We start from the raw sequence: 24997 nt of genomic DNA on the forward strand, positions 1-24997 counted from the left end.
TCTTTATCTCCCTACTCATGAACTTATTCTACACAACCTGAATCTGTATACAGTAGCCACTGATGCTCTTAAAATACAAGTCAGACTACTCCACTCTCCAAGCTCAAACCCTTTCCAGGTTTTCATCTCATAAAAAGTAAAAGCCAAAATCTTTGGAATATGCCCCAATGCCTTGAGCAGCCCTCGCCTACCTAGACCCCTCCTCAGTATTGGGACTTCTTTCCTCTTGCTTCTATTACACGGCCACACTTACGTCTTTGTTCAAGTTCCCAGGCACACTCCCAACTCAAGCCTTTACACTTGCTGTTCCCTCTGAAACACTTCTCAACCCAGTCTCTTACATCTCTGCCCATCCGTCACTTCAGTGGGATTCCCCTGAATCACCTATTAGGACAGCTTTTGCACTCCCCTATCCCTTCTCTGCTTGTTTTCCATAAAACTTACTCATGCTTCTTCCCATTAAAATATAAACTCTTTGACAACAGGATTTTTGTCCCATTTTGCTGCATCCCAATATGTGTAAGTGCCTACTGCACATTAGGCACTTAAGAAATTTTGGTTGAAAGAATTTTAGAAAGCATCTCTATTACAACTATTTGGAATTTGGAATAATCATTCTTTCCTAACCTCTAATTCTTACCAAACCAGCCTTGCAACTATCTTACTGAAATTTTTGTATTTTGAAGACTTTCTAGTTTTGCAGTACTGTTCCACTTTCAGTTGTCTCCTATTCATTCTGGTCCCCACAAGCACACACACCAAACACACTTTCGATCAGACTAGAATTACTCACTTGCTACCAGTCCCTACTTCCTCTTAATCTACATTAATTCCTAGTCTCAGATTTCCACATTTTGTTAGAAGTCATGTTGACTAATTTCTCTACATGTTTCCAAAACTACACAGTGTTCTCCCACTCCAAAAACCTTACCTTCCAAACAACTGTAATCCTGGTTACTCTCCATTTCCCACCCTGTTCTCTGTGGACACCTGGTCTCAGCTCCTCACCAACGGACTCTCAGCATTATTTCCTCCCACGCTAGGCCTCATTTCCCTCCACCAATCTGCTTTATTCTCTCCTGTCCCCGGAGGCTCTTTCACATTCTCTTCCTGTTAAAAGTATCACACAAATAAAACTACCAAAAACCTGATCTAGCAGTCAAGTATCAACCCCACCTTCAAACTTCACTTTGTTTTTCCTTTTAAAGCTAAACATGGTGGAAAAATGTCCATTATCTCTAGTTACTACTTTTTTGTAATCCACTTCCTCTGGCAATTTGCCTGCACCTCTCCTCTGATGAAACTATTGTGAGAATTTACACCACTAGCTCCTGAATCACAAAGTCGAGCAACCCGTACTAAGTCTCTGTGCTCCGTGGCACTGCTGGCTGTTCCATCTTCCTTAGAAGTCTGAACGTGCATCCTTACCTTCACTATACTCTTCCCTGTGATAAAATCTCCTCTGCCGCCTTCTTTTCATCTTCTTTCTTAAATGTGCACATTCCCCTGAAGCTTTGGCCCTTGAAGGTTTATTCTCCCTTGTGAGCTATTCCTCCTTGGACATTGTTCTGATGTTCTCTATGACTCCCATAACACACGGTCAGAAATAAAAGCCAGCATGTTCTTCTGATGAGCAATTCAGAATGTACTATTTTGGATAAACTTTAAATGTTTTCCAGACTTAAGGAATTACTTACCTATGATTTCACTCACTTCAACTATTAATTTTTCTTTAAAAAGTATAAACCACATAAGATTATCTTTCAATATAATTGAAAATTTATTATAAATATATCTGAAACATGCAACTCAGTTAATACAAAACAAAGAAAGAAATGGAAAATTTGAACATGGCTTTCTTCTTCCATACCTTCCAATAGTAGCTTTGCCTTCATTTTTCACAGACTGATAAATCTTTCTCTCTTCATCGGAGAGTGTGATGTGCTGGATGAACACTTTACGTTCTGGTAACTCCAAAACAGGCTTTCCCTTGATTTTGCTTGTTTTTGTTCTTCTAAGTGTGATGTTCTTAATTAGGGACTGTAAGCGCCTATCCAAAATACAACAGGTAATTATGTAACTTTTTCTTTCTCCATTAGCTCACCAAATGGAGCAAAAGAGGACTGCTACATAACCTTAGTGAAGGGTTTTTTTTAATTTCGTATTTGGAGTTTTATCTCATCTGATAATTACAGAGATACACTACTACCAGAGAATACTGCAGCACACACACTGAGATGTCCCCTCAGGACAGTTTCATCTTCTACACCCTGTATTTGAAGCTCTGTTCTCCACGTCCATCAACCCTTTTGTCCTGACTGTCCCAGTCCTGACATGCCCCAGTCAAAACTCAAACTCTTACCAACCAAGTACCTGTGAAGTTCAGGCGCTTTATCAAATGCTGTAAGGATGTAAATATGAGTAAGATCCTGCCTTCTGTGAGCCAAGCAAACCTTTCTCTTCAAAAGTTAAAAAAATCTTAGCCTCTCTACCATAATTAAAGGTGTAATATGAACATCACAGTTGTTTTATAAGGTAATGAGTGCCCTCCCCCAAAAAACCATGATACGCAGATTCAGAAGAGGAATGCCTTCCTGGTTCTACAATCTTTACATTTCCTTCTCAGTATTAGGAAAAAAAGAGGCATATCAATTCTTTAGAAAATGTTTTCCCTAACAATGAAATATAAAGATAATTCCTCAACAGAGCTTACATAGTTGGTTCAGATGAATCAAGTGGACAGCCTTGCTGAGTAGGATAGTGTCTTAAATTTTAAATCACTTTTACTGTAACTCACAGTAAGACACATTTTACTCCACCAGCAAACATACACACAGCAGAAATAAGGACTTCACAAAACAGTACTTTCGATGTTATTTTCTTATTTCTTTTTTCAATGCTGGCTACTACCTTTATAATGAATTTACAACCTGCTGGTGAGTCCCAAATCCTCAGTTTCAAAACCACTGCTCTAGACAAAAACTTGAACCACAGCAACCAAGCACATGGCAAAACACCTATCACCAAGTTTTCATTTATGTTCTCAACTTTTATCTCTGTCCACCAGAAACAAGCATCAAACTTCCTCCCAGACAACTCTGGCTGAGGTCACTGCACACTCCATCACTCGAGAACTGCTACATAAATCTCTGCAAGACATGTGATGAAAATCCATTGTCTGTTGTCCTGTCCCTGCTCAATCTATGAACAGTGGCTTTGGGGGAACAGGGCTAACACATGAACACCACACAGTTCTGCCTTCCCTCTCGGTCCGGCTGAAATCGGAGAGAGAGGTAGTTATTGCTAAGTTTCCCCAAACAAAGGCCACCAGATTCTGAGAGTCAAAGTCACTGAAACACACACATTTTTTGGAGTCAGATAACTGGTTCCATTAATTGTGGTTAATATATCCACTGTCATAAAATTACCCACCTAAGTCCCCCTTCGTCTCCCATCGTGACGGGACGTTGTATTGTGCGATGCCACCATTCTCTATCAATAAATGGTTTAAGTTTTAAAAAGGAAAGCAGAGACCACAAGTCCTTTAAAGAATTCTGGATGGGAGTACCTAAAAACAAGAGGAAATTGTTACTGAGCCTCACTGCCAGCCCCTGTTGTACCCTGTGGGCCTGGTAAGTAGATAATTAACAACATCCATCTTGCCATGTCCCAGAAACCACAGCTGGAAATGGATAGATACTCCGTGCCAGGCACACCACTATCCAGCTGTGACTGTAATCCTCTGCTCAACACAAACACATCTCAAAATACAGTTAATGTTTAGTCTTACTTGCTATACTAAGAAAAAACACAGACCCAGTAAATTCAACTTCCTCATTAGGTAAAGTTGCTCTTTTGGCTTTTAAATAAGCAAAAGCTACTAGTCAGTTTGTGTTCTCTTTTCTTCCTTCCAGTAAAGGTATCATGAGTAGCAAAATGCTCCAAAGTGGACAGCAGGAAAGTACAGACCCTGACTGAGCATCAGACTGCATATTCTTCCCTGAGGTTTAAGAGTAAGTACAGAAAACTAAAAGAGAGAGAACACACACACATACACACATACACACACACACACACACACACACACACACACACACACACACAAAGAATAAGGACAGTGATTTTTTCCCACAAATTAACTATAAACCAAAGACTGTTGTATCATAGGCAATTATGAAAATCAAGTTAAAGCATTTTATGAAATTATTTCTATATGATTAATGATATCCTTAAAAGAATTTTTTTTAATTTAATGCAGGACAGCCACTTTCACCATTTTTATGCAACATAGTGCTAGAAATCCTAGCTAGGGTAATCAGACAAGAGGGAAAAAAAGCACATCCAAATTGAAAGGGAGAAAAGTCAGACTGTCGCTGTTTATGGATGACAGGATTTTACATATAGAAAACACCAAAGATTCCAATAAAAAACTGTTATACCAGGGTGTGGGGAACAGGGAACCCTTGCATACCATTGGTGGGAATGTAAATTAGTGTAGCATTATGGAAAACAGCATGGAATATTATAAAGTTGATCTCATTGGAGGGAGAGTAGCTGGGAGGGGAGGGGGAAGAGGGAAGGCTGGCCAATGGCCAATGGTAAAGCAGATAGAAGCAAGTTCTGGTATTCTGTGGCATAGTAGGGTGACTTTAGGCAATGAGAATGTACTACACATTATTATTTTTTTTTTTTTTGGTCAGCAGCTTATTTTTTATGATTATTATGCTGGGTGGGGGGGTATATTATGGCATTTACAAAAGTTCTTAAAAATATATCATAGTTGAATTCACCCCCTCCATCATTCTCCTTTATCCTCCCTCCCCCTCATTCCAGGAATAGTTTCAACAGATCTCATTTTTCCATTTACACACATGTGCACTATGCATTTTTTAAAAACCAGAAGGTAAATGATTCAGCAGATCTGTTTACCCTGATTTGAACATTATATAAGGTACTCAGGTATTGAAACACCACATGGTATCCATAAATATATATAATAGATATATCCATTTTTTAAATAATTAGAAATTTTTAAAGGACCCCAAAATTGAATGCGACAATTACCCGTCAACACCCATCTTCTTTCTGCTTCTAAATCCAGCACAGCTTTGGTCTGCTGAGCATTTGGATTTCGGATGGCATGTCCTTCATCCAGGATCACTCTCAGCCATCTTATGCTATGTAGCGGACTATCACCTTTAGTCTAAAAGGAACGTTCATATGCATTGAGAGCACAGGAAAGTAATTTAGCATGTTCACTTAATGCCAAATGCTGTTGACTCTTCACCATCAACAATGCCTACATGTACCACACATCATTGAACAAGCTCAGAGGAGGACTACCTCTACGACCAAGGAGACCACTGAAGAACCAGGCGCTACGTGTACTGGCCACAGTGCAGCTAAGAAGCAGTAAGCTTGCACTCGAACCCAGAGAGCTGGCTCTCTGCTGAGTCACTGCACAGGACAGACTAACAACAGTAATGACATCAAAACTGCAGTGGCAAGAACTACTTGCAGCAAGAACAACATTGCTGTCTTTTAATGAAAGGTACCTTACCAGAATACTGAAATTGTGACAAGGTATTTTCAAAAAGTTTTAGCCAAACAATTGCAATTACACAGATAAACAATTAGACTCCTAAAACCAGGGAAACTCACTGATTATAGCTACCAAAAAAAAAAAAAAAAGCTTATTGACAAACTGAGTTATTAATCAAATCATGTAACAGAAGACAATTTCTCAGATTAAAAAAAAGAAAATAAATATACTTATAAATACTAGTTAAAATACAAATTTAAAATTCTAGGTTAAAATGTTGTAAATGGAAAATATTTCCAAGTTAGTATCTAAAGAGGGTACAACCCCCTTTTCTCCAAAGCATTTTAAAGATCCTATTTACCTTCTCTACAGTCTTAAGCATTTAGGAAGAAAAAGGGAAGAGTGTAATGTATGAATTTCAGAAACCTGAACCATGGTTCTTAAATTCAACCTTCAAAACTCTCTAAGAAGGGTGGCTCAGTGGTAGAGCAGTTGCCTAGCAAGCAAGAGACCCTGGGTTCAATCCTCACTACTAGAAAAAAAGATGAAACTAAGTACCAGCATACTTACTCCATAGTCATGAGTTAAAATATTGTATGTAGTCAAAACAATATCCTGTTTTGAAAGCAAGGCTGGGTCTCTAATACGATCAGGACCATAATAAACATAAAAATTCAAATGCACCTCTGATTTTATATGCTGTCCAAACTGGTCCTAAAAGAAAATTAGACATATTTTTAATAAGAAGCAGATAGGTATCAGGTTCAATGTGTACAGAAAGTGCTGTGCTAACAGTAGTGTCACAAATCAAATCACTAAAATTCCAGGAAGTCAATTTTCTGGTAGCCTAAACTACAATAACAAGGGTAATGAGGATAGCCATACTAATTGTTCTTACGGTAAAACTGACCCATCCACACTATATGTTACATGAATTTGCCCAGCTCTACCAATGAGTAGCTAGTTTTTTGTTTTGTTTTGGGTGGGGGTAGAGCAGGGTCTTGCTATATAGCCCAGGCTGGCCTTCCTGCCTCAGTCAACCAAGTGCTGGGGATACAAGTGAGTGTACTTTACTTTCAGGGGAAAAAAAAAAATCACCATCCTTCTTTAAAACAGAAATTAGCACTTCAAATTTTAATATTTTAATTAAAAGCTCTTTAATGCTTACAATGAGCTTGTAGACTAATAACAAAATTAAACATTAAGGGCTGGTGAAGCGGCTCCAGTGGAAGAGCACCTGCCTAGCAAACATGAGGCCCTGAGTTCAAACCCCAGTGCTGCCAAAAAAAAAAAAAAAAGAAAAAGAAAAAAAGGATTAAACATTAAAAGAACAGTAACTAGAATGATGGCAGAGTGAATCTAATCTAATCTACTAGAAAGCAGGTGTGCCTTCCATAGTAAGCACACGGAAATGTCACAACTCGTATGTGCTGACAGAAACATTTAAAAATGAAAGAACAGAAATATTTTCAAGAATATAGGGAGAAATCTGAGCACTGTACCCACTCCTTCATACATTTAATGTGGGCCTACTAGCTACGTAGCATTGACCTCCACAGTGATGTGGCTAAAAAGGAAAACTAAGAACTTGGTTCTGCTCTTCTTGAGGACATAATCCATTTTAACATCCTGGTTTTTGTAATCCAGGAAAACAAGCTTGGAAGAGTTCAAGCAAGAAAAACAAGCACAATTAGAATGGAGAGAGAGGACACCAGGAAGAAACAGTTGGCCAGCTATGATGTGACAGGTGGCCAAAATGGGACCAGAACAGAGGTGAGAGAACATGTGTAAGAAGACATTAACAGAGGAGGGACTGGTGGAACTTGTAGACTAAAGACGACAAAGATGTTCTGATACTCAAATGACCATGAAGAAAAGGCCAGTGAGGAAAACACAGGGAAATTTAGAGATGAGGAAGAGATGGCATTTATCATTTTAAAGCACTATGGTGCCCGAATGGGGACGTCCAAGTAGGTGAGGTGTACAACAGCATTTTAAAGCTATCAGTAGACCTTACGTGACATCCAGGAGTAAGGATTCTCAAAGAGAACACGTACAATGAGAAAAGGAGATGGTCAGGCACAGCCCACCAAGAGTTCACCGTTAAGAAGCCCTTAGGCTTGCAGCAGGAGAAATGACACAAAGTCTGGGGTGTGATTATAAATATTCCAGCAAAGAGAAAAGGAAAGCAAATGAGGCAGACTTCAAGCAGTTCTTTAATCTTGCTCAGGAAATGAAGAGCTCATTAAAATTTTTCACAATACTTTATCTTTCCTGAGACAAGGTCTTGCCATGTAGCCCAGGTTGGCCTCCGAACCCACAATCCTCCTGCCCCAGGCCCTCCAAGTTGCTTGGGATTACAGACATGCACCACCACACCTAACTTTTTTTTTTAATAATATACTTCAAGGGAAAAAAGAAAATGGATTTTAATAGGAACCAGAGCACTCAGAAGCTAGGAAGATCATGAGTTTGAGGCCAGCCTGTGCTACAGCTATGTAGCAAGTCTGCCTCAAAAAAACCAGAAGCAAACAAAAAATGAAACCAAACCCAAAACAGGAACCAGAACAAAAGCAGAGTAACAGTGGTTAGAAAGTTAGGATAGCAAACATAGAAGATATGATCTGGGAACCAAAGAACATCAGTTTCAAGAAGGAAACAAGCCTGACTATAATTCCTAATTTGTACTCATTCTATGTACAAAGGTTTAGCGATGCCTTGCACAGCAAGACAACGGAAAGGGAAGCAGGTAATATACTCAGGGAGAGGCACAAGTGACACCTAGGCCTCCCAAGGTGTGTTTCTACAGAGGTGGTAGCAAAAACCAGCCTACTGTGGGCTGAGGAGAATTAAACATAAAACAGAAAGGCAAAAACACGAAGTGAGGGTGAAGTATGAAAAAATAAAGGCCAAAATGCAGAGCATTTCTTCAAGAAATCTGCTGGGGAAGAAATTCAGTCTGAGAAGCCTGAATGGATGGGTGGCGATGACTTGGACAAAACTCAACTCTGTGGAGAAAGAACTATAGTTCCAGTATTTCTCAACAGATATCAGGCTATATATGTGCATACGTAAATGAAGGAGGGGTTTCTTCTTGAAAGGCTAAGTAACTATCTAAGTGAGTACCCAGAACTACTGCTGGTGGAAGTGGGATGGCACCCAGGTCTTGCTTATTTAACTGGATTGTTTTCCTTATTTTAAGACAAAACTAGTCAGTTTACAAATAGTCTTAAATTATACATCTTTACCATGGAGGGTGGAACACATGTAGCAGAACCAGGAATACAAACCAAATCCTGTATGATCAATTAACGTTTCTTTACTCTTCCTACTACAAATCTTCTCAATTACTTGCATTCAGCAAATACATTCCCCATTCACTTAGCAGATCCGGAATGATGACCAAGTGCATCTCCAGCAGTGTCCTCTCTGAGATGAATGTAAGTACCATCAAGTTGTGCGTGAAGGCTTTAAAGACTTACTATCCAGTTGCTCAGCACAGAGAGTGGACAGACGATCAGCGTTGTTCTTGGTCTCTCTTGAACCTCAGATTTCTTTGAACCCTCAGCCGCAGATGCTCCTACAAGAACAAACCGTCCACAAAACAGACTTTAGCTGTTCTTTTCCCCTAAAGTAAACAAGGTGCTTCCATGAAAAGAAACATCAAGAATTAAAAAGTAAAAGGACTTCCATCTCTAGTAACAAAGTTAAAAGGGACTGAATTTTGACTTGTCACTTTAAAAAACTAAAAATTCAGATAGTGCCCATTTATTAGAAGAGCCTGAGGATTACGACTTGGATGGGCACAAGAAGGCAATCTGTAGCACATCCTGATGGTCACAGTCACTGCAGTGAACACCTGTTTCACGCAGCTCTCTAATTTGTACGATACCTAATGGAGCAAACTTCAAGACAGACCCAATCATCCTGCTGTTCACACTTCTACAGGCCCCTTCCACATCCTACCAGGATTGGTCTCTGTGGCCAAGAGAACATGGCTGAAATTATTTATGTGGCTTACATTCCAACAGGGGAGACAACGATAGCCGTACACACAGAACAATGTCAGGTATTGGTAAGTACGAAGAAGCAATCAGGAAGTGGCCATGAGTATAAAATTGTGGGAGGAAGGGTTAGGAAGACTGTTGCTGCCTGTCTTAGGTAAACCACTGATTAGAACCCAAATGAAGCAAAACGAAAGCCAAACAAATATCCAGGGAAAGAGGGTTAGAAAGCAGTCCTTCGGTGCTAAAAGCATGGAAATCCTTATTTTCAAGAGTTTCCATCATCTAAACCTAACATAACGGTTCCTTTTGGAGAGCTCTTTACTCGGTACTTACCACCTTTCAGTTTATTAAAGAGTATCACACAAATTTCTGATGTTTAATTCAAATGTTTCATTGTTGCTTAACATGGAGGTCCTCTTAGCCAATGGAGTGACACATTGTTGTGTCACTATTATAAACTGGGATACAACGATACCCTATTTTCCTCTCAGTGTGACAGTTTACTCACTCAGTAGCCAGCTAATCTCCTCAGACTCAGCCACGCCACATCCACACAAACCCTGAAAAACCTCACAATGGCTTAAGGCCTTTAAGTTCCATGACTTGAGGATTCTGCTCCTTGATAGTAAATGTGACTTAACTGTCTAAAGCTTACATTCAGAGTTTGTTTTTCTGTTTTGTTTTGTTTTTTGTTAAGTTAGCTGAGCAAGAAATTCTGTCAAATAAAAACATTTCTCCTTGGGGGGGAGGGTCCTTTCAAAGGAGAGCTAAGTGTAACTTGAATCTATGTGCACCCCTGTCCCGACTTCTTGCCTTTTCTCTATCATTGAAGTGTTTACAGTGAGGCTGGCTCCTTCATCAGCCCAGGACAGAAGAGACAGGGAGGAGCGACACTAAGACTTAAAAATACATGTAATACTTTTAATAATGCACAAGCTTTTAATTTATGATGAAGTATGACAAACAAAAAACTGGCTCAAGTAGTAGCTCCTGACTAGCAATGTAAACCTGAGTTCAAGCCCCATACCACCAAAACTAAATAAATAAATAAATAAACCCTGAGCACACTATAATAAACATCCATGTGGTAACAACCTGCATAAACATTTACCCATATTTGCTTCAAGTTCATTTCCTTTGTTAGGTTTTTTCTTTTCTGGATGGTACCGGGGTTTGAACTCAGGGCCTGTACTTATTAGGGAGGGACTCTACAGTTTGAGCCACACCTCCAGCCCGTTGTTTCCTTCTTGAAAGAAAACATTTCAGTAGCTTGCACTGTGTGCCCTTTCGATGCACGTTTTTATAGATTTACGATGTCTGCTTACCCATACGACACCCGTGTGACTGTAAGCTGCACATAACACAGTACCACACTGTACCTATGCTTCATCCGACGTGCTTTTTCTCAGTGCTCCGTGTATGACATCTCTTACTGGTAACTGTGGCTCTAGTGTTCTCACTCTCATCGATCCACACCAGCATGCTACAGGAGGAGGCTGTAATTTGTTTTCCATTTCCCTACTGGAAAACATTTACGTTGCTCCCAGCATTGTGCCGAAACAGAGCTGTAATAAGTGTTTTCCCATCTAACTGTATGAGTCTGTAGATGTACATGGTCCATCTTCAGCTTCATTACATTCTGCCTAGTTATTCTTCATGGTAATCAACACCCCCTTCTCGAGTTCTTCTGCAGCACAACTTGCTTTCCTTGGTACTCTAAGATTTTTAAATGCTTGAAACTCAATTTGCATTTTCCCATACCTGCGTCTGTAGATCTTTTTTTGCGTTTCTCTGTAAGGACTGTGCATCCATATCCTTCAGTACCCTATTAGGTTGTCTCCTGCCGACTAATTCGTAAGGAATTCTTGCAGTGTAGATTCTAATCCTTTGTATTACACTTACTACACAGACCTTCTTCAGCCTACCATTTTTCACTTTATGTGCCTTTTGATGCATGAAAATCTGAGATGTAGAATTTAAATATTTTCTAAGAATTTTTTTCTTTTTTGCGGTACTGGGTTTGAACTCGCATTTGCTCCATTCCACCAGCCCTCATGGATATTTTCCTTACGACTTTTTGTGTCTTGCTAAAAAAACCCACTATCTACCACAGGCCCAGCAGGCCCATGAATCCCTCTCTACTCACTGACTCCTGCTTCTATTCCAGAGATGTTTATTCTGGTTCTAACACAGCTGTGACACTTTAATGGTCTTTCCTGTATCACTGCTATGTGACTGCAGCAGAAAGGGGCTTCTATGCATGAACTTAATTCTATCAACCAAAAAGTTCCATATTTCTTTAAATTTCTAAAATTAGAGTCAAGAGTATCTGAAATTTCTAGTTTATTCTTAGGCCAAAAGTTAACTCTTTTTCTCATGGGTTAACTCAAATAATACCTTCGTAAACAGGCCCCCTCAATCAATCTTTATTGCATTTATTCGATTCTTCCTTTTCTTCTCACCCCTCAGCATTTAACATTACATATTTACTTATCTGCTGTCTGTCCCCACTGGTGCGTTAAAGACCCATGAGCACAGACTTTGCCCTATGTCCATCATTTAAGAGACCCAGTGCAGGGACATCGTTTGTCCTGGATCTTTAACCTTAGTTCTCTCTCTTCTAACCTCAAATGTGTACACTCTTAAACACTGCTGTTTTCCTATACTGCTGTTTTCCTACGCACTACAAAACACAAAACTAGGATAAAAGTAAGTGATAGAAGGTTAATGTGATTAACATACAATGTACACATGTGTGAGATACCACGGTGAAACCCTCTTGAACAATCAATCTGCACATAAGAAAATGAAATCAGGAAGGTAAAATCAGGTCCTGCTTAGGGGTGGAAACCAGTGGAAGGGAGAGGGTAAATGGAGAGGGTGAATACAGTGGATGTATTTTGTATTTATGTATGAAAATAAAATGAAATCTGTTGAAACTATTCTAAGAAGGGGGTGGAGGGGAGGGAGAAGGGGGTGGAGGGTGAACTAACTAAGATATATTGGAAGTACATGTGAAAACGGCGCAACGCCCCCAACAACTATTACATGTTACAAAAAAGTTCTAATAAAGATCACTAACATTCCCAAATGAAAAGCAAATTCTAATACTCCAAATTAAATCCTTACTACAATTTAATCCAAATTAAGCTAAGCTTTAAGTAACTATAAGTTATTTTGTGCCTTCACTAGAAGAAATACCTTTGCTGCTCAAGAGAAAGAACAGAAAGAACCCCCATGATATTTTGGCCTTTGTAAAGCAAGCGCAGTAAACAAAGCACAAGACATAGTTCTTTTCCTTTTTGCTACTTCCTAAACTTCTTGGAGTATGATTTTTCTAACTTGTGCGATTTCACTTTTTTTCATTGAAAGAGAAAAAACAAAATAAAAGGTAACAGTAGCAGACCACCTGACCTTTCTTCACCACTTTCTTCTTTGCCATGGAGGCAGACGAAGCTATCGCACGTGCAAAGGCACCGTCTTCTTTCACCTTAGAAGGCCCTGCTGAAAGAAAAGAATCGCAATCATGAAGACGTTCTCAGATTCTGTCTTTCCTGAGCTTAGGGACAGGCACTTTCTGAGGACGGGAAATGCAATACAACTTCTACAGTCCCTATTTTAACAGATTACTAAATAAAAGTACTACTTGGTAATCAAAACTGCCACCTCTGATACTAAGCACATCTCTCCAACTCAGAGCAGTAATGTAAGCAGCCACTCTAGGGCTGCTGGTTCTTCTGAGGAAAAGAAGTGAGAGGGGCAGCAGGCACTCGCAAAGTGATTTGGCTCTCAGAAAAACAATCTCTCAAGGAAACAGGTGTTTGACTCCTAGTGATAAGGCTGCCAAATTTTCAGATTAGTTCTATAGTAGTGATCAGTTATTTTCCATATGTAATACAATTTCTCAACTAACAGGAATACAATATGGTCTGCATTAAAGGAAAATAAAGTATGCTTTAAAGGAAAAGATGACAATGATTATTTTTACAACTGTGTAATAAGGTGAATACTGGCAAGAAGGCACACCAAGCTAACTTTGTTAATTGCTATCTATGCATAGGATATACTGTCTTATTGAAGCTGTAAGTGTTAAAAAGTATATTGTCCGTTAGATTTTAATTTAAACTATTCATTGAATGTGCTTTGTCTAATACATATGCTTAAGTTCCGTGAAGAATTAGACATGCAAATCAGCAGGGTTTTACTTTAATAATCTCTAAGTATGGATAATGACTATGGAGAAGTATAATACACATACCTTTTACCCTACTTTTAGTCTCTGATGGCACATTTTTCAGTCTGCCTAAAATCCAAACCAGAAAACACATAAAAATGGCACACTAGAAAATAAGAATAAAGGATACATTACCAAACCAAATGTCTACACGTTACCTTTCATTTTCTGTGGCAACTCGTTTGTCTCAATGTCCTCAGAGTCACTGCTTTCAATGTACTGGACAGCAATTTTTCTTCTAAAATTAAGTGCACATAAATTTTTTATCAATCCAAACCAAAAAAAATAGGATATAGCAACACGCTTAATAAACACAACACACATGCTTTTGTCCCTGCTTTTGAAATTTTTTCAAGGGAAAGATTGACAAATGAATATTAATCTGCTAAACGTATTTTACAGTACCACTGACCTCATTTTAATAATGAGTTCAGCATATAAATGAGAACATTTATATGAAACTATAAAAACAATTGACTCTTATCAGAGCTAATACTTCTAACTCTCCTAAGCCTCAGCTTTCTGACTTGGAAAATGGCAGTAAAAATGCAATCCATCTTAAAGCATAAAATGTTACTGCATACACAAGTCCCTAGAACAGTTAATATGTCTAGATTAGCAATAACAGGAATGCTGACTGTCCTTGTCACAGTTTTCCCCATGTCCTTTCCTCCGATCTAGCTTACCTAAAGTGCTCTGCTACCCAGTGTTATGGTCAGTATCATATCTGTAGATACTGATGGTATACTGCACAATTTAACAAAAGCCCAGTATTTAGACATACTTCAGAGAATAAAGTAAGTTTTTTAAATTAACATATGTAAGGTAAGATTAGAGGGGAATGATGTGTTTTATTCAAATTCTCCCTAAATTCTAATCTATGTTAGTATAATACTGTCCCATAAGTAACTTTATCACGTCTTATTACCATTACTGGTGAAGTGAGAAAGAACTGGAAATATCAAAGAATGCCTTTGTCAAGCCATCCAGTAAGTATTCTTCAGCTTTCATCCCCTAAAATCCATAAAGAAAACCCTTCTAAAGTCTCAACAGAAACAGAAACCCCAAGAGCTAGACCTTAGTTCCTAGGTGAAATAGGAAAAAAGTGATAAAAGAGTGATTATTAATAATTAACAATTTACTTCTACAGATCAGTATTACTTTTCTTCACTTGTAAAATGAGAACACCCTACCTAAGTCAGGATGATTTGCAATATGAAATAACTGTTTGAGATATTATAGTCATCTCTTCTTTTTATATAAGAAAATAGAGTTTAAATAAACAAATTTCAAATAATCAAACCGCAATAGTTTACCTTTTGGGGCGCGAGTTAGATAACTCTGACATGGGATACTTTTTCTTCTCCTTGGTATCCGAAATACTGGGTTCTTCACTACCTCTAGATTCTTCTATTTCAAAGAAAAGGACAAATACACAGATAATTACCAAAGTGTCTTAAAATCATTGTTTTCCAACCACTGATTTTCCATTTTCTTAACTACTTTGCCCTTTTAAGCCCCCGTTCTCTCAATGAAACAAACAGCCAGCTCCTCTTTGTACTGTTCCTAAACTAGGATTTACCCATTAGGTAGCACCCTGAATTTGTTATGACCCTCTTTCCCCAACAGTCATCCAGTCAAACCCCATACTGGCTGAACTTTCTTCTGTACCACGGCAGATAAGAGCTGCTAGAAAACAACACAACAACAAAACAAAACAGGTGCTGTTATAAATTTACATTTCTAAGTCTTAGCCGTGAAGCTGTGACTTCATGTCCCTTAGTAGCTCCTTCCTTATCACTGTTTGGCTCCCCTAGCTAGTCTCTAGAATAATCCACACATTGGATCGTCTGCCTGGATTCTAATTCCTTTTATTCCCAGATACTCTACTGGAATTCTCCAGTTTGGTGGAGAGATAGATGATTGGGAAAATATAAAGCAAGTATCAGCAGGTCACACTCAGAGCTAAAGCTTACCTTTGCTGAGTCCCTCCACCTTCTCACTGGCCCTGTTTCCTCCAGGTCTTGCAGCCTCATTGAGAACACTACAGTCCTTACATTCCTGGGTGAAAAGGCAGATTTCCTCAATGGCACTACTGTCAGTTTTAAGTGAACTGAAATGAATCCTGTATTATGTCGCTCTACTTTCCTAAAAGAAAACCACCTGATTCTGGAGCAATGGCAGCGAGGGAGGTGAGTAAAAATATGCAAATCAATTCAAAATTTTTGCACTAGTATCTCAAAAATGAAGACTAGCTGGTCTTCCCCTTTCCAGAAAGAATACAAATAGAAAACCTCCATTACACATGCTACCATGAGAAAAACTTATGAAGTGGGATTGACATTAGAATAAAGAATTCCCACATTACTGAAGAAATTTTTCAAACCAAGACTCCCTATTCAGGGCACAATTGGATGCCATTAACCACATCCCCCCCTCTCGAATCACCATGTCCTACAGGTGCCAAGTACAGGCCTGACAGAGCCCTCCACTTTTACCCGGAGCTATCCCTCTTGCCCTGACTTGCCCTTTTTCTCTTCCCGTGTGCTCTCACCTTGTTATAAAATGCACTACTGTATACATGCATCCAAAAAAATGTCCCAAATTAGAACTTTAAACACTGCATAAAGTCTCACTGAAAACACGGATGGAACTGGGTTACAGCCAGTAGAGCTTGTGTGGAGTATGTAGAGGACTGTGTTTAATTGTCACCATCTGCTTTTAATGGTACCAGTCTGAGCAAATTAAAAATCTAAAATGTGACACTTTCAGAGATATTTAACTTGAAGAGTTAGTTAAAGCACTTAGCGCCAAGAAACAGATGCTAAATATTTATCAAATATTGTTGGATCTTCAATAACCAGTATAACTTTATATTGAACAGCATGCAAAATAAAATCTAAATTTTATCCACACATAAAGAAATTCCTTTACATTACTCATTAAACTAAATGATTTGGTCCAGCAAGCTTATTCTTCATAGAATTCAAAGATAAACTTTCTATGAAGTTCAACCTGTATAAATTCATACAATGCTCCAACCTAAAGAAATTTAAATCAATGGCACTTCACTCCAAGTTTGGAATATCTAGATCTACTTGAAATAGTGAAATTTTTGTTGCAATAAATTCTCAGCTAGAAATCACATCTTTAGTTTCCATTTAAATCAATGCTGCAAATAAATATCCTTAAACCTTCCTATTACACAACTTAAATGTACTGCTGATATTGGAAAAACACAGGGAATCCTGCCTGACAATTGAGCATTTATCAACAGATAACTGAGACAGAAGTTGTATATGCTTGTTACCAATACTGGCAACCCCAGAACTTCAGTTTTAATAACCATAGAAAGAACAAGACATAAAGCAGCATTACACTATCCAAAGTTAGGAATTGAATCCGAGATTAAAATCTCAATAAAAGTAGAAAGAAGGAAATGCAACCAAGTATAGAAATTAATAAAATAAAATCTCAAGAAGCAAGTGACAGCCAGTGCAGGTGGCTCATGTCTATAATCCTAGGTACTCTGGAGGCAGAGATCAGGAGGATCATGATTCAAAGCCAGCCCAGGCAATTAGTTTGCAAGACCTTATCTTGAAAACACCAACACAAACCAGGGCTGGTGAAATGGCTCAAGTGGAAGAGCACCTGCCTAGTAAGTGTGAGGCCCTGAGTTCAAATCCCAGTACTGCCAAGAAAAAAGAAAAAAAAAAACAAGCAGGTAAGGACACAAAATAGCATTATGAACATTTTAATGCCCACAGCACGTGGGATACATAGTAACACACCTGTACACAGATATTTACAAAATGAAGATGAAACTCCATACACAGATTTGTAACTGGTACTTTTATTTTCACTAAAAGATACCAAAGGGGCTAAGGGAGTAGTGCTAAAGAACTTTCTCAGAGCCCCTGGATTTAATCCCAGCACCTCAAAAAAAACATGGAAGTGAGTATTTTTCAAACTAAGATTTTAATATGAAATTTTATGGCCCTATCATAACTTAACTGCTACCTATCAAGAGATATTTTAAACTGTCTGCCTTCAAAATAATACTTGGGGGAAAAACTTGTACTACTACCTTTGGAAGAAATAGGTTTCTGATAACAAGTCTCTTAAAAATTACTGAGTAGGTCAAAGATTATGACACCTTTAAGATTCTTGACATAGACTACCAAATGTCTTCAAGAATGTGATTTGCTGGTGGAGTGACTCAAGTGGTAGAGCACCTGCCTAGCAAGCATGAAGCCAAGTTCAAACCCTAGTACCAAAAAAAAGTTCAACCCCAGTTTAAAAAAAAAAAAGTGCTACACTCACTCTTATAAATAGTGCCACAAACATCTTGCAAAGAGCACTAAGCACATCTCAGAAAACATTCTCTATTATCAATTTCTTGGCAATATACTTTAATGAACTTTAAAGGCTTCACAGTACAACAGACTTCACAGAAAGTGCATTTACTAATCCCTTACCTTCTTCAGGTGATTCTTTTTAGCTCTTTCAACAGGAAGAGGACTGCCATCATGGAAGTTGGTAAGAATTACTGCAATGGCTGTAAGAGTTTTACCCTTTAAAATATTTATAAAAGACAAATGGTCAAATTCTAAAACCCAGTTGATTAGAAAACACTACAATTCTAAAATAAAATAACCAAATTCTGAGTATCATCCAAAGCTACAGAAGTACATGCTCATCATATTAAATATAAATGCTAATAAAATTATTTCATTTAGCTAAGAAACGCTCTTCCTCACCCTAGTATTGGGAATTATTAAATGATTACACTACAAAATACTATAAGCATCTCTGAGAGATGTCATGTCATTGAATGACTGATGTTCTAATACTCTGCATTTAACTTTGAACTATCAATTCTACCATGAATCTATGCACTACTATGTTTGCCGTGAGACTCAGAGCAAACTTAAAAAAAAGGTCACTAACTCCAGTATGCACATGGAGAGATAAGCATCTTGTCAAAGTTAGCAAGAGCATGAAGGGCGTATTTCCTATGCATTTTCTTAAATGGAAATATGCTAATTTCTTAGTATTTTCAACAGTGGAATTCAGTTACCACTACAGAAATCAACCTCTGGCAATTTTAAAGCCGTATGAAGTAGCACTTTTCAGAGTGTGGACTTTTGGGAGAATGGGAGCTCAACACTTTGTAGAACACTGACTGAGACCTTCCTTGGGTGACATCCGCACTGATGCTACAAAAAGCCAGGTGGGAAGAGTGTGGTGGCTTGGCATGAAGCGCAAATATCTGGCACCACACCACAGCCATCGAATCCTGGATGCCACGCGCTCGCTCAAAGTGAGAATGCCAGTTTCTCTTTTTGGCAGTGCTGGGGCTTGAACTCAGGGCCTTCTCTTGAGCCACTTCGCCAGCCCTATTTTTGTGAAGGGTCTTTCAAGACAGGGTCGCGCAGACTATTTGTCTGGGTTGGCTTCGTGCCTCTGAGCAGCTATCTAAGAATGTTCTTGATCAAACAGTACACGTTAGTTTTTATCTATCAAATCACACCTCTCAACTATGCATTTTTAACAAAATGGGAAAGGTGCATAAAATACTTAGTGCATATAAACGCAGATGGGTTGGCTTGAGTAAAACCCCATATACTGAGTGGCTACCCCCTCCAGTTGCTTGTCTGTGAGACACTATTTTACTTGGATGCTCACAGGTAAGTGTCTGGAACATACTTTCCTGACCGTGAACCAAGTGAGGCTGTCATCTTTAAGGGAAACGATGGAGAGTGTCTGTGGCAATAATAAAATCTGAACCTTCAATAAAAAATTAGACCGCTGCAGAACTTGTACATGACACTGTGACTACCACAGCTTCCAAAGGTGAAGTGTATTTTAGGTAAGATCAATGGTAATAACAAAGAATGTAAATTTTTCATACTGTGTCATGAAATGCATTTGACAGATCTGCATAACGTAGTGAGCCAGTATCTTCTAGGTGAGCCTGGTTACAAAACCGCACATAGGTAAAACAACTATCTGGTGTGCAAGATACACGAATGTATCTGTATGAAAAGATCACTGGCAGGACCTTAAATTCCATTTATAACTATTAACTTTTAATCAACTAATACTCAAATACCTGCTGGATTTTAGTGCAGCATTAACTAACATACTTACCAATTAGCTAAAAAGCCATTAAAATAGCTCTTCCCTTCATTACTATGTATCTGTGTGAGCATAAATTTTCTTCATCTACTTTGAGCACAACATATTCACAACAGATTTAAATGAAGAAGCAGGTATGAGAATTCAGCCATTCAGTTGAAGCATCATAAAAAATGCAAAACTGTAACAATGCCACTGTTCACACCAACATTACTAGTCTTGGAATGGTTACTTTTCATTTAAAAATATGCTACTTATGTTAACAATTAGGAGTTTTGTCAACAGTTTTTATTGCTTTTAAGATACTTGTTTTAGCTCAGATGGAGTGGCTCAAGTGGTAGAGCACCTGCCTAGCAAGCCTAGCAAGTGTCAGGCCCTGAGTTCATGCCTCACTACCATCAAAAAAAAAAAAAAGAAAGAAAATATTTGTTTTAATGTTTAATGCTATAAGTATGAACAGATACAGCTCACAAAAAAAGGAAAGCTTTAACATCAAAAAGTATAAGAACTGCTAGTGCAATGAGTCACGCTTGCCCATCAAGTACTCTAAAATGTCACAATATTTGTGACAGATACAATCTTACTTAACATTGTTTTTTTTTAATGTTGTTTTTAGCAGTGCTGGAGACTGAACTCGGGGCCTTGTGCATGCTACGCAACAAGCAAGCACTCTTCCACTGAGCTGCACCCCCACCCAGTCTTCACTTGCTTAAAGAAAGCCTATGAAAGAATTTCACAGGCTGAAACTCAAAGAACAAAGAAAATTGAAAATAAATGCTTCCAACGTTATTATTATATAACTAATTGTTCGTTAACTAAACAAAAAATTTAACCTTATTTTAAGTGAAAACTGTAAGAAAATGGTTTTCTACATTGAAATCTAGTTTTAAACAGGCACCTAGCTGTCAACTTCAAAATTACTTCCTACAAAAAACAATCACAAAGTAAGATTTTATTAACCTAAGAAAAAAATAATTACCAAACCCATGTCATCAGCTAAAATTCCTCCACGGACATTTTCTGGCCGGTCCTTCTCAGAAAAATTTGTTATTGTATTATAGTATAAGTCATTTCTCTCTTCCCAGAAGGGGGGCAGTTCTTTACTGTTTTCCCGTGAAATCATCCAAGCCAGAGCTTGTTTTTGATGTGGAAGCAATGGTGTTTCAATAGCCTATAAATAAAACGTCATAAAGAGAAACAAAGTCAATCCTTTCTCTTTTCACCTGCAGGACCTGAAAAACAACTGATCATGTAAGAAATGAATAATCAGTGTATATAATTTTCTCAAATTTTAAGTAAAAAAAATGGGTTAGATACCTCAGCTGGCTCCATTTCATGAGTTTTATCATCTTCTTTTAAATCTTCAAACAATTTGTCAAATTCTGTCTTAAGCTACAATAAACAGCAATAAGAAGCATCCTTGAACAGCCAATTAAGGGATAATTACACTTACTTCTGAGATTTCAAATCATGTAATTAACTAAACATGTCAAATGCCAAAAGGCACATGAATTAAATCTTTGAGATACTACATTGCTCACAGAAGGTAGAACGAACAGGTGATTGTTATGAAAGGTAACTGTATTATTGGAAGAACACAGAAAAGAGGGTGACAAGGGGACTAGGGATGTAGCTCAGTGTTAGAGCATTTGCCTAACATGTGCAAGGACCCCCGTGCAGTCCCCACTACTGAGAAAAACAGAGTCAGAGAGAGATTTAGGTCCTGATTTTCAGTCACTCTTTCACAAATAAACCCATATACATTTCGGCAAAGTCCTATATCTCATTCCTGAAAAACAAAAAGAATCAAATAAATAAATTTAGATGGCCTCCAAGATTCTCTCTGCCATTAAAATTCTGTGAATTCTATTAGTAGTATTCAAACTATTCTGGCAGTCTACCAGGTACATCTGAATCTTTTCAAGTCAATGACATTTCATTTATTAGCAATAAGGAATTTGCTCTTTGCTACAAAATATTATGAGTTCATTATTATGCTCATTTAGCCAGCTAACGTGTAAACTGATCTAACTCAATTCTACAGCAACATATACGTGTTATAATTTTACAGGTTAACATATGAATACACAGTAGCAACTTAGAAGACATCAGGCCAGGTGTAAAAAGTTATCAAAGGTGGGCTGGTTTGCCCACCAGACACAGATTCAAGCCTTTCTCACAATACATAGGGAAAACATGGTAACCACAACTGGAAAACGAAAGAATCTCTGGTGGGTAGAGAGACATCACAAAGTTTTTGGTATTTTTTAATTGATCTTATTTTACTTACTTTTGCTCAAGCTAACTCAGCATAACAGTATCCCAGATTACAAATGAGACAAAGGAAGAATTAGAGTACCAATAAAGATGCGAGTTACATTTTTTCTTTGCATTTGCAACCTCACTGCAAGAAGTTTCAAACTTCAAAGAATTACCACTTGGACGTTTTGACTATTTCAAATAGCAAAGTGCTTCATGCCACAGTCATGCATGTTTTTCTGTGTGTAATTCTGTGTATGGACACACAGTCAGCCTTCCTTATCACAGATCCATCACTAAGCCTACAACGGTTTTGTCAGTACTGAACACAGACACATTTTTTCTTGTCCTAACTCCCTCAGCAATACACCACAGCAAGTGTTTACATAGCACTGACATTATATAGGTATGGAAAGTAATGTGAAAATGATTTCCAGCATGAGAGGATATGCACAGGTCATAGTTTATATAAGGGACGGAGGACCTTGGACCACTGCCTGTGGATAGAGGCCGACTGCACTCCTCACCACTGCTTTTTAGAAAACATCTGCAAATAAATGTGCATTCTATTATGAGACCACGTTTCATTTTCATTTTAATAATGTATCTGAAGATCACGAACACCATCACACACATATTTATTCTATTCTTTTAAAAACCAACCTTCAACATTTAAAACTCACTTTCAGATTACAGTACAAAACAAGAGAAGTGCACCTGCTCAGCTGTCATCTGTACTGCAGGGTGAACTGGCACACTATAGCTGGGGCCAGCTCTCCCAGAGCTCCAACCACTCTCCAAACTGAATCCTACAGCTGTAATTCACAAAGGAAAAGAATAGCATCATTAAGTGAAATACAAAGAAAGAAAACTTTTTTATTCCCTACTGGGAGATTCTTTTTTCTAAGTAATACTTAAATTGGGGATGTCCAGGTGTTACCACTGGGCAAAATTAAGGGAGGGCCATGGACATCCTTGTGTATGTGTGTATGAGAGTCTATAGTTAGAGTCATGCCTGAGTGTTTATACATTTCCAACAATGACAGACCCAATACATGAGGGTGGTCCTGTACAATCAAACCTAGTAACGTCATCGCCCTCTTATTTTGTGAGTACACTGTGAGATGTTTGCATAATGACAAAATCATAAATGATGCATTTCTCAGAACTGTCCCCATTCTTAGGTAATGCATAACTATATTCAAAAAGAAAAATCAAAGATTTCCTCAGAAGATTCCAAAAAAAGTTGCAACTCGGAGCCTTCAGAACAAATTAAGTTTGGCCAACCAAGCTCAAAGAGAGAGTAAATGTCTCGCAACCACCGTATCTTATACCACCAAAATGGTATTACGTTAAACGCTAAACTTACTTTTTGGTGCAGGACCCAATTTAAATCCATGTTTCTTCAGTTGATCTAAAACTGCTTTTCTATTTTCTTCTTTTCCCCAAAAAGTCATATGCAGAGGCATGGTAAAAGCATTGTTTGCACCAAAAGGAACTACCCTATTGTAGTTCAGAGAAAAAAAGAGAAATTAGGAGTTACTTTTTATCAAAATTAAGAATCTGTTGTATGCTGCAAGAGTGTCATCCAAATGCTGCAGGAAGACTGAAAAGGACAGGAAACAGTTTGTCAACCACAGAAAGGAGCGGGTATTTTAGAAGGGAATGCCTCAGAAACTGAGTCTAAGAGGGGATCAAGCAGTTCTACACTACGAGGCTGTCAAGTAAACAAGAGGGCATTTCCTGGGGAAGAGTGGAGCTCTGGCCAAGAACCACTGCAGAGAGCGGCTCACACGCTCACTCTGCTGGGGGAACAGGGAACTCTAACCCAGCATCCACTAAACACGTATTCTCAGCACCTCCAAAAACATGACTGAGAAAGGTGAAAGGTGAAAACAGTGAGACACCACTGGGCATTTTATCTTCCCAACTCACCTGGGATTACGTAACCTGGGTTATGATTATCCCAAGTAGGACTGGGGCAGGAATATCCCAAATACTTAACCTGAGACCACAAAACACAAAGGCCTAAGAGAGAAAAGGTGAGTAGGAGGAGGAGCATGAAAACCGAGAAGGGAGAACTAGAAGAGTGTAGGCTAAGGCAGCTGCTTCTCTGCAGTCCAGCAAACCAAGCTCCCATGGAAGAGAGGTCCAGCACTGCTGGACCTCCGTAGCAAGTTAGTTTTATGTTTAGGGAAAATTAATTATGTAGAAAATACAGAATTTCTACATTTGGACACTGGAAATGAAAAAAAAAAATCCAAAACACTGCAAATCTGATCACAGGCTACCAGTTTTACCACCTCTGATTTAAGCAAACACTTCCCAAATTTATGCATCAAATTGCTTGAAGAATGGAGCACACTCCTAATATGTGAACCAAAGTCTATTTTTCTCCACGATAGTAATTCAATAGGAAAGTGAGAGGACAGCTGATTGATGCCTGGACAGTAGAGGCAGGTAAGAGAACTGAACACATAACTGAAGGCAGTCATGAAAGATGCTCTATGAAGAAATCCTAACCAGTTAAGTTCAAAGACAACTGAACTCTCAACATGCATTACCCTTCCACTTGTGCCAATTTGTTGTCCATGATGGAGGCCAAAGCAGCTGCAAGGTCTTTCTTTAAATGGCCAACCTGATTTCCGTTCACATTGTTCACTTTAATCGCATTCTTATCATAGGGGTTGTTAGGCTCTCGTTGTAATGCAACCATTTCATTATTATTAACCTAGGAGAATAACAAACAGAGTTACATTATAAATACAAGCAGAAAACAGCTTGACTTTATACTTCATCTGAGATTTCTATTCA

General features: G+C 38.4%; 1 protein-coding gene across 7 annotated transcripts in view; it reads right to left on the bottom strand.

Annotated features, from left to right (window-relative positions):
- Hltf (helicase like transcription factor) overlaps positions 1 to 24997 on the bottom strand; it is a 44773-nt gene that overhangs the window by 12834 nt on the left and 6942 nt on the right. For 5 of the 7 annotated variants that reach the window (XM_074059251.1, XM_074059249.1, XM_074059247.1 and 2 more), the window contains exons 3-18: positions 24748 to 24914; positions 23553 to 23686; positions 22901 to 22998; positions 21242 to 21316; positions 20904 to 21095; positions 18262 to 18357; positions 15760 to 15844; positions 15100 to 15193; positions 13942 to 14021; positions 13808 to 13852; positions 12964 to 13053; positions 9025 to 9122; positions 6113 to 6256; positions 5065 to 5203; positions 3433 to 3568; positions 1871 to 2050 (exon numbers count right to left, since the gene is read on the bottom strand). In XM_074059251.1, the coding sequence (XP_073915352.1) occupies positions 1871 to 2050; positions 3433 to 3568; positions 5065 to 5203; positions 6113 to 6256; positions 9025 to 9122; positions 12964 to 13053; positions 13808 to 13852; positions 13942 to 14021; positions 15100 to 15193; positions 15760 to 15844; positions 18262 to 18357; positions 20904 to 21095; positions 21242 to 21316; positions 22901 to 22998; positions 23553 to 23686; positions 24748 to 24914 (1853 nt within the window). The remainder of the gene's footprint in view (positions 1 to 1870; positions 2051 to 3432; positions 3569 to 5064; positions 5204 to 6112; positions 6257 to 9024; positions 9123 to 12963; positions 13054 to 13807; positions 13853 to 13941; positions 14022 to 15099; positions 15194 to 15759; positions 15845 to 18261; positions 18358 to 20903; positions 21096 to 21241; positions 21317 to 22900; positions 22999 to 23552; positions 23687 to 24747; positions 24915 to 24997) is intronic. The other 2 variants (XM_074059252.1, XM_074059250.1) reach the window with 1 other exon arrangement.

This window comes from Castor canadensis, chromosome 17 (assembly GCF_047511655.1).
Source record: "Castor canadensis chromosome 17, mCasCan1.hap1v2, whole genome shotgun sequence".
Classification (NCBI taxonomy): domain Eukaryota; kingdom Metazoa; phylum Chordata; class Mammalia; order Rodentia; family Castoridae; genus Castor; species Castor canadensis.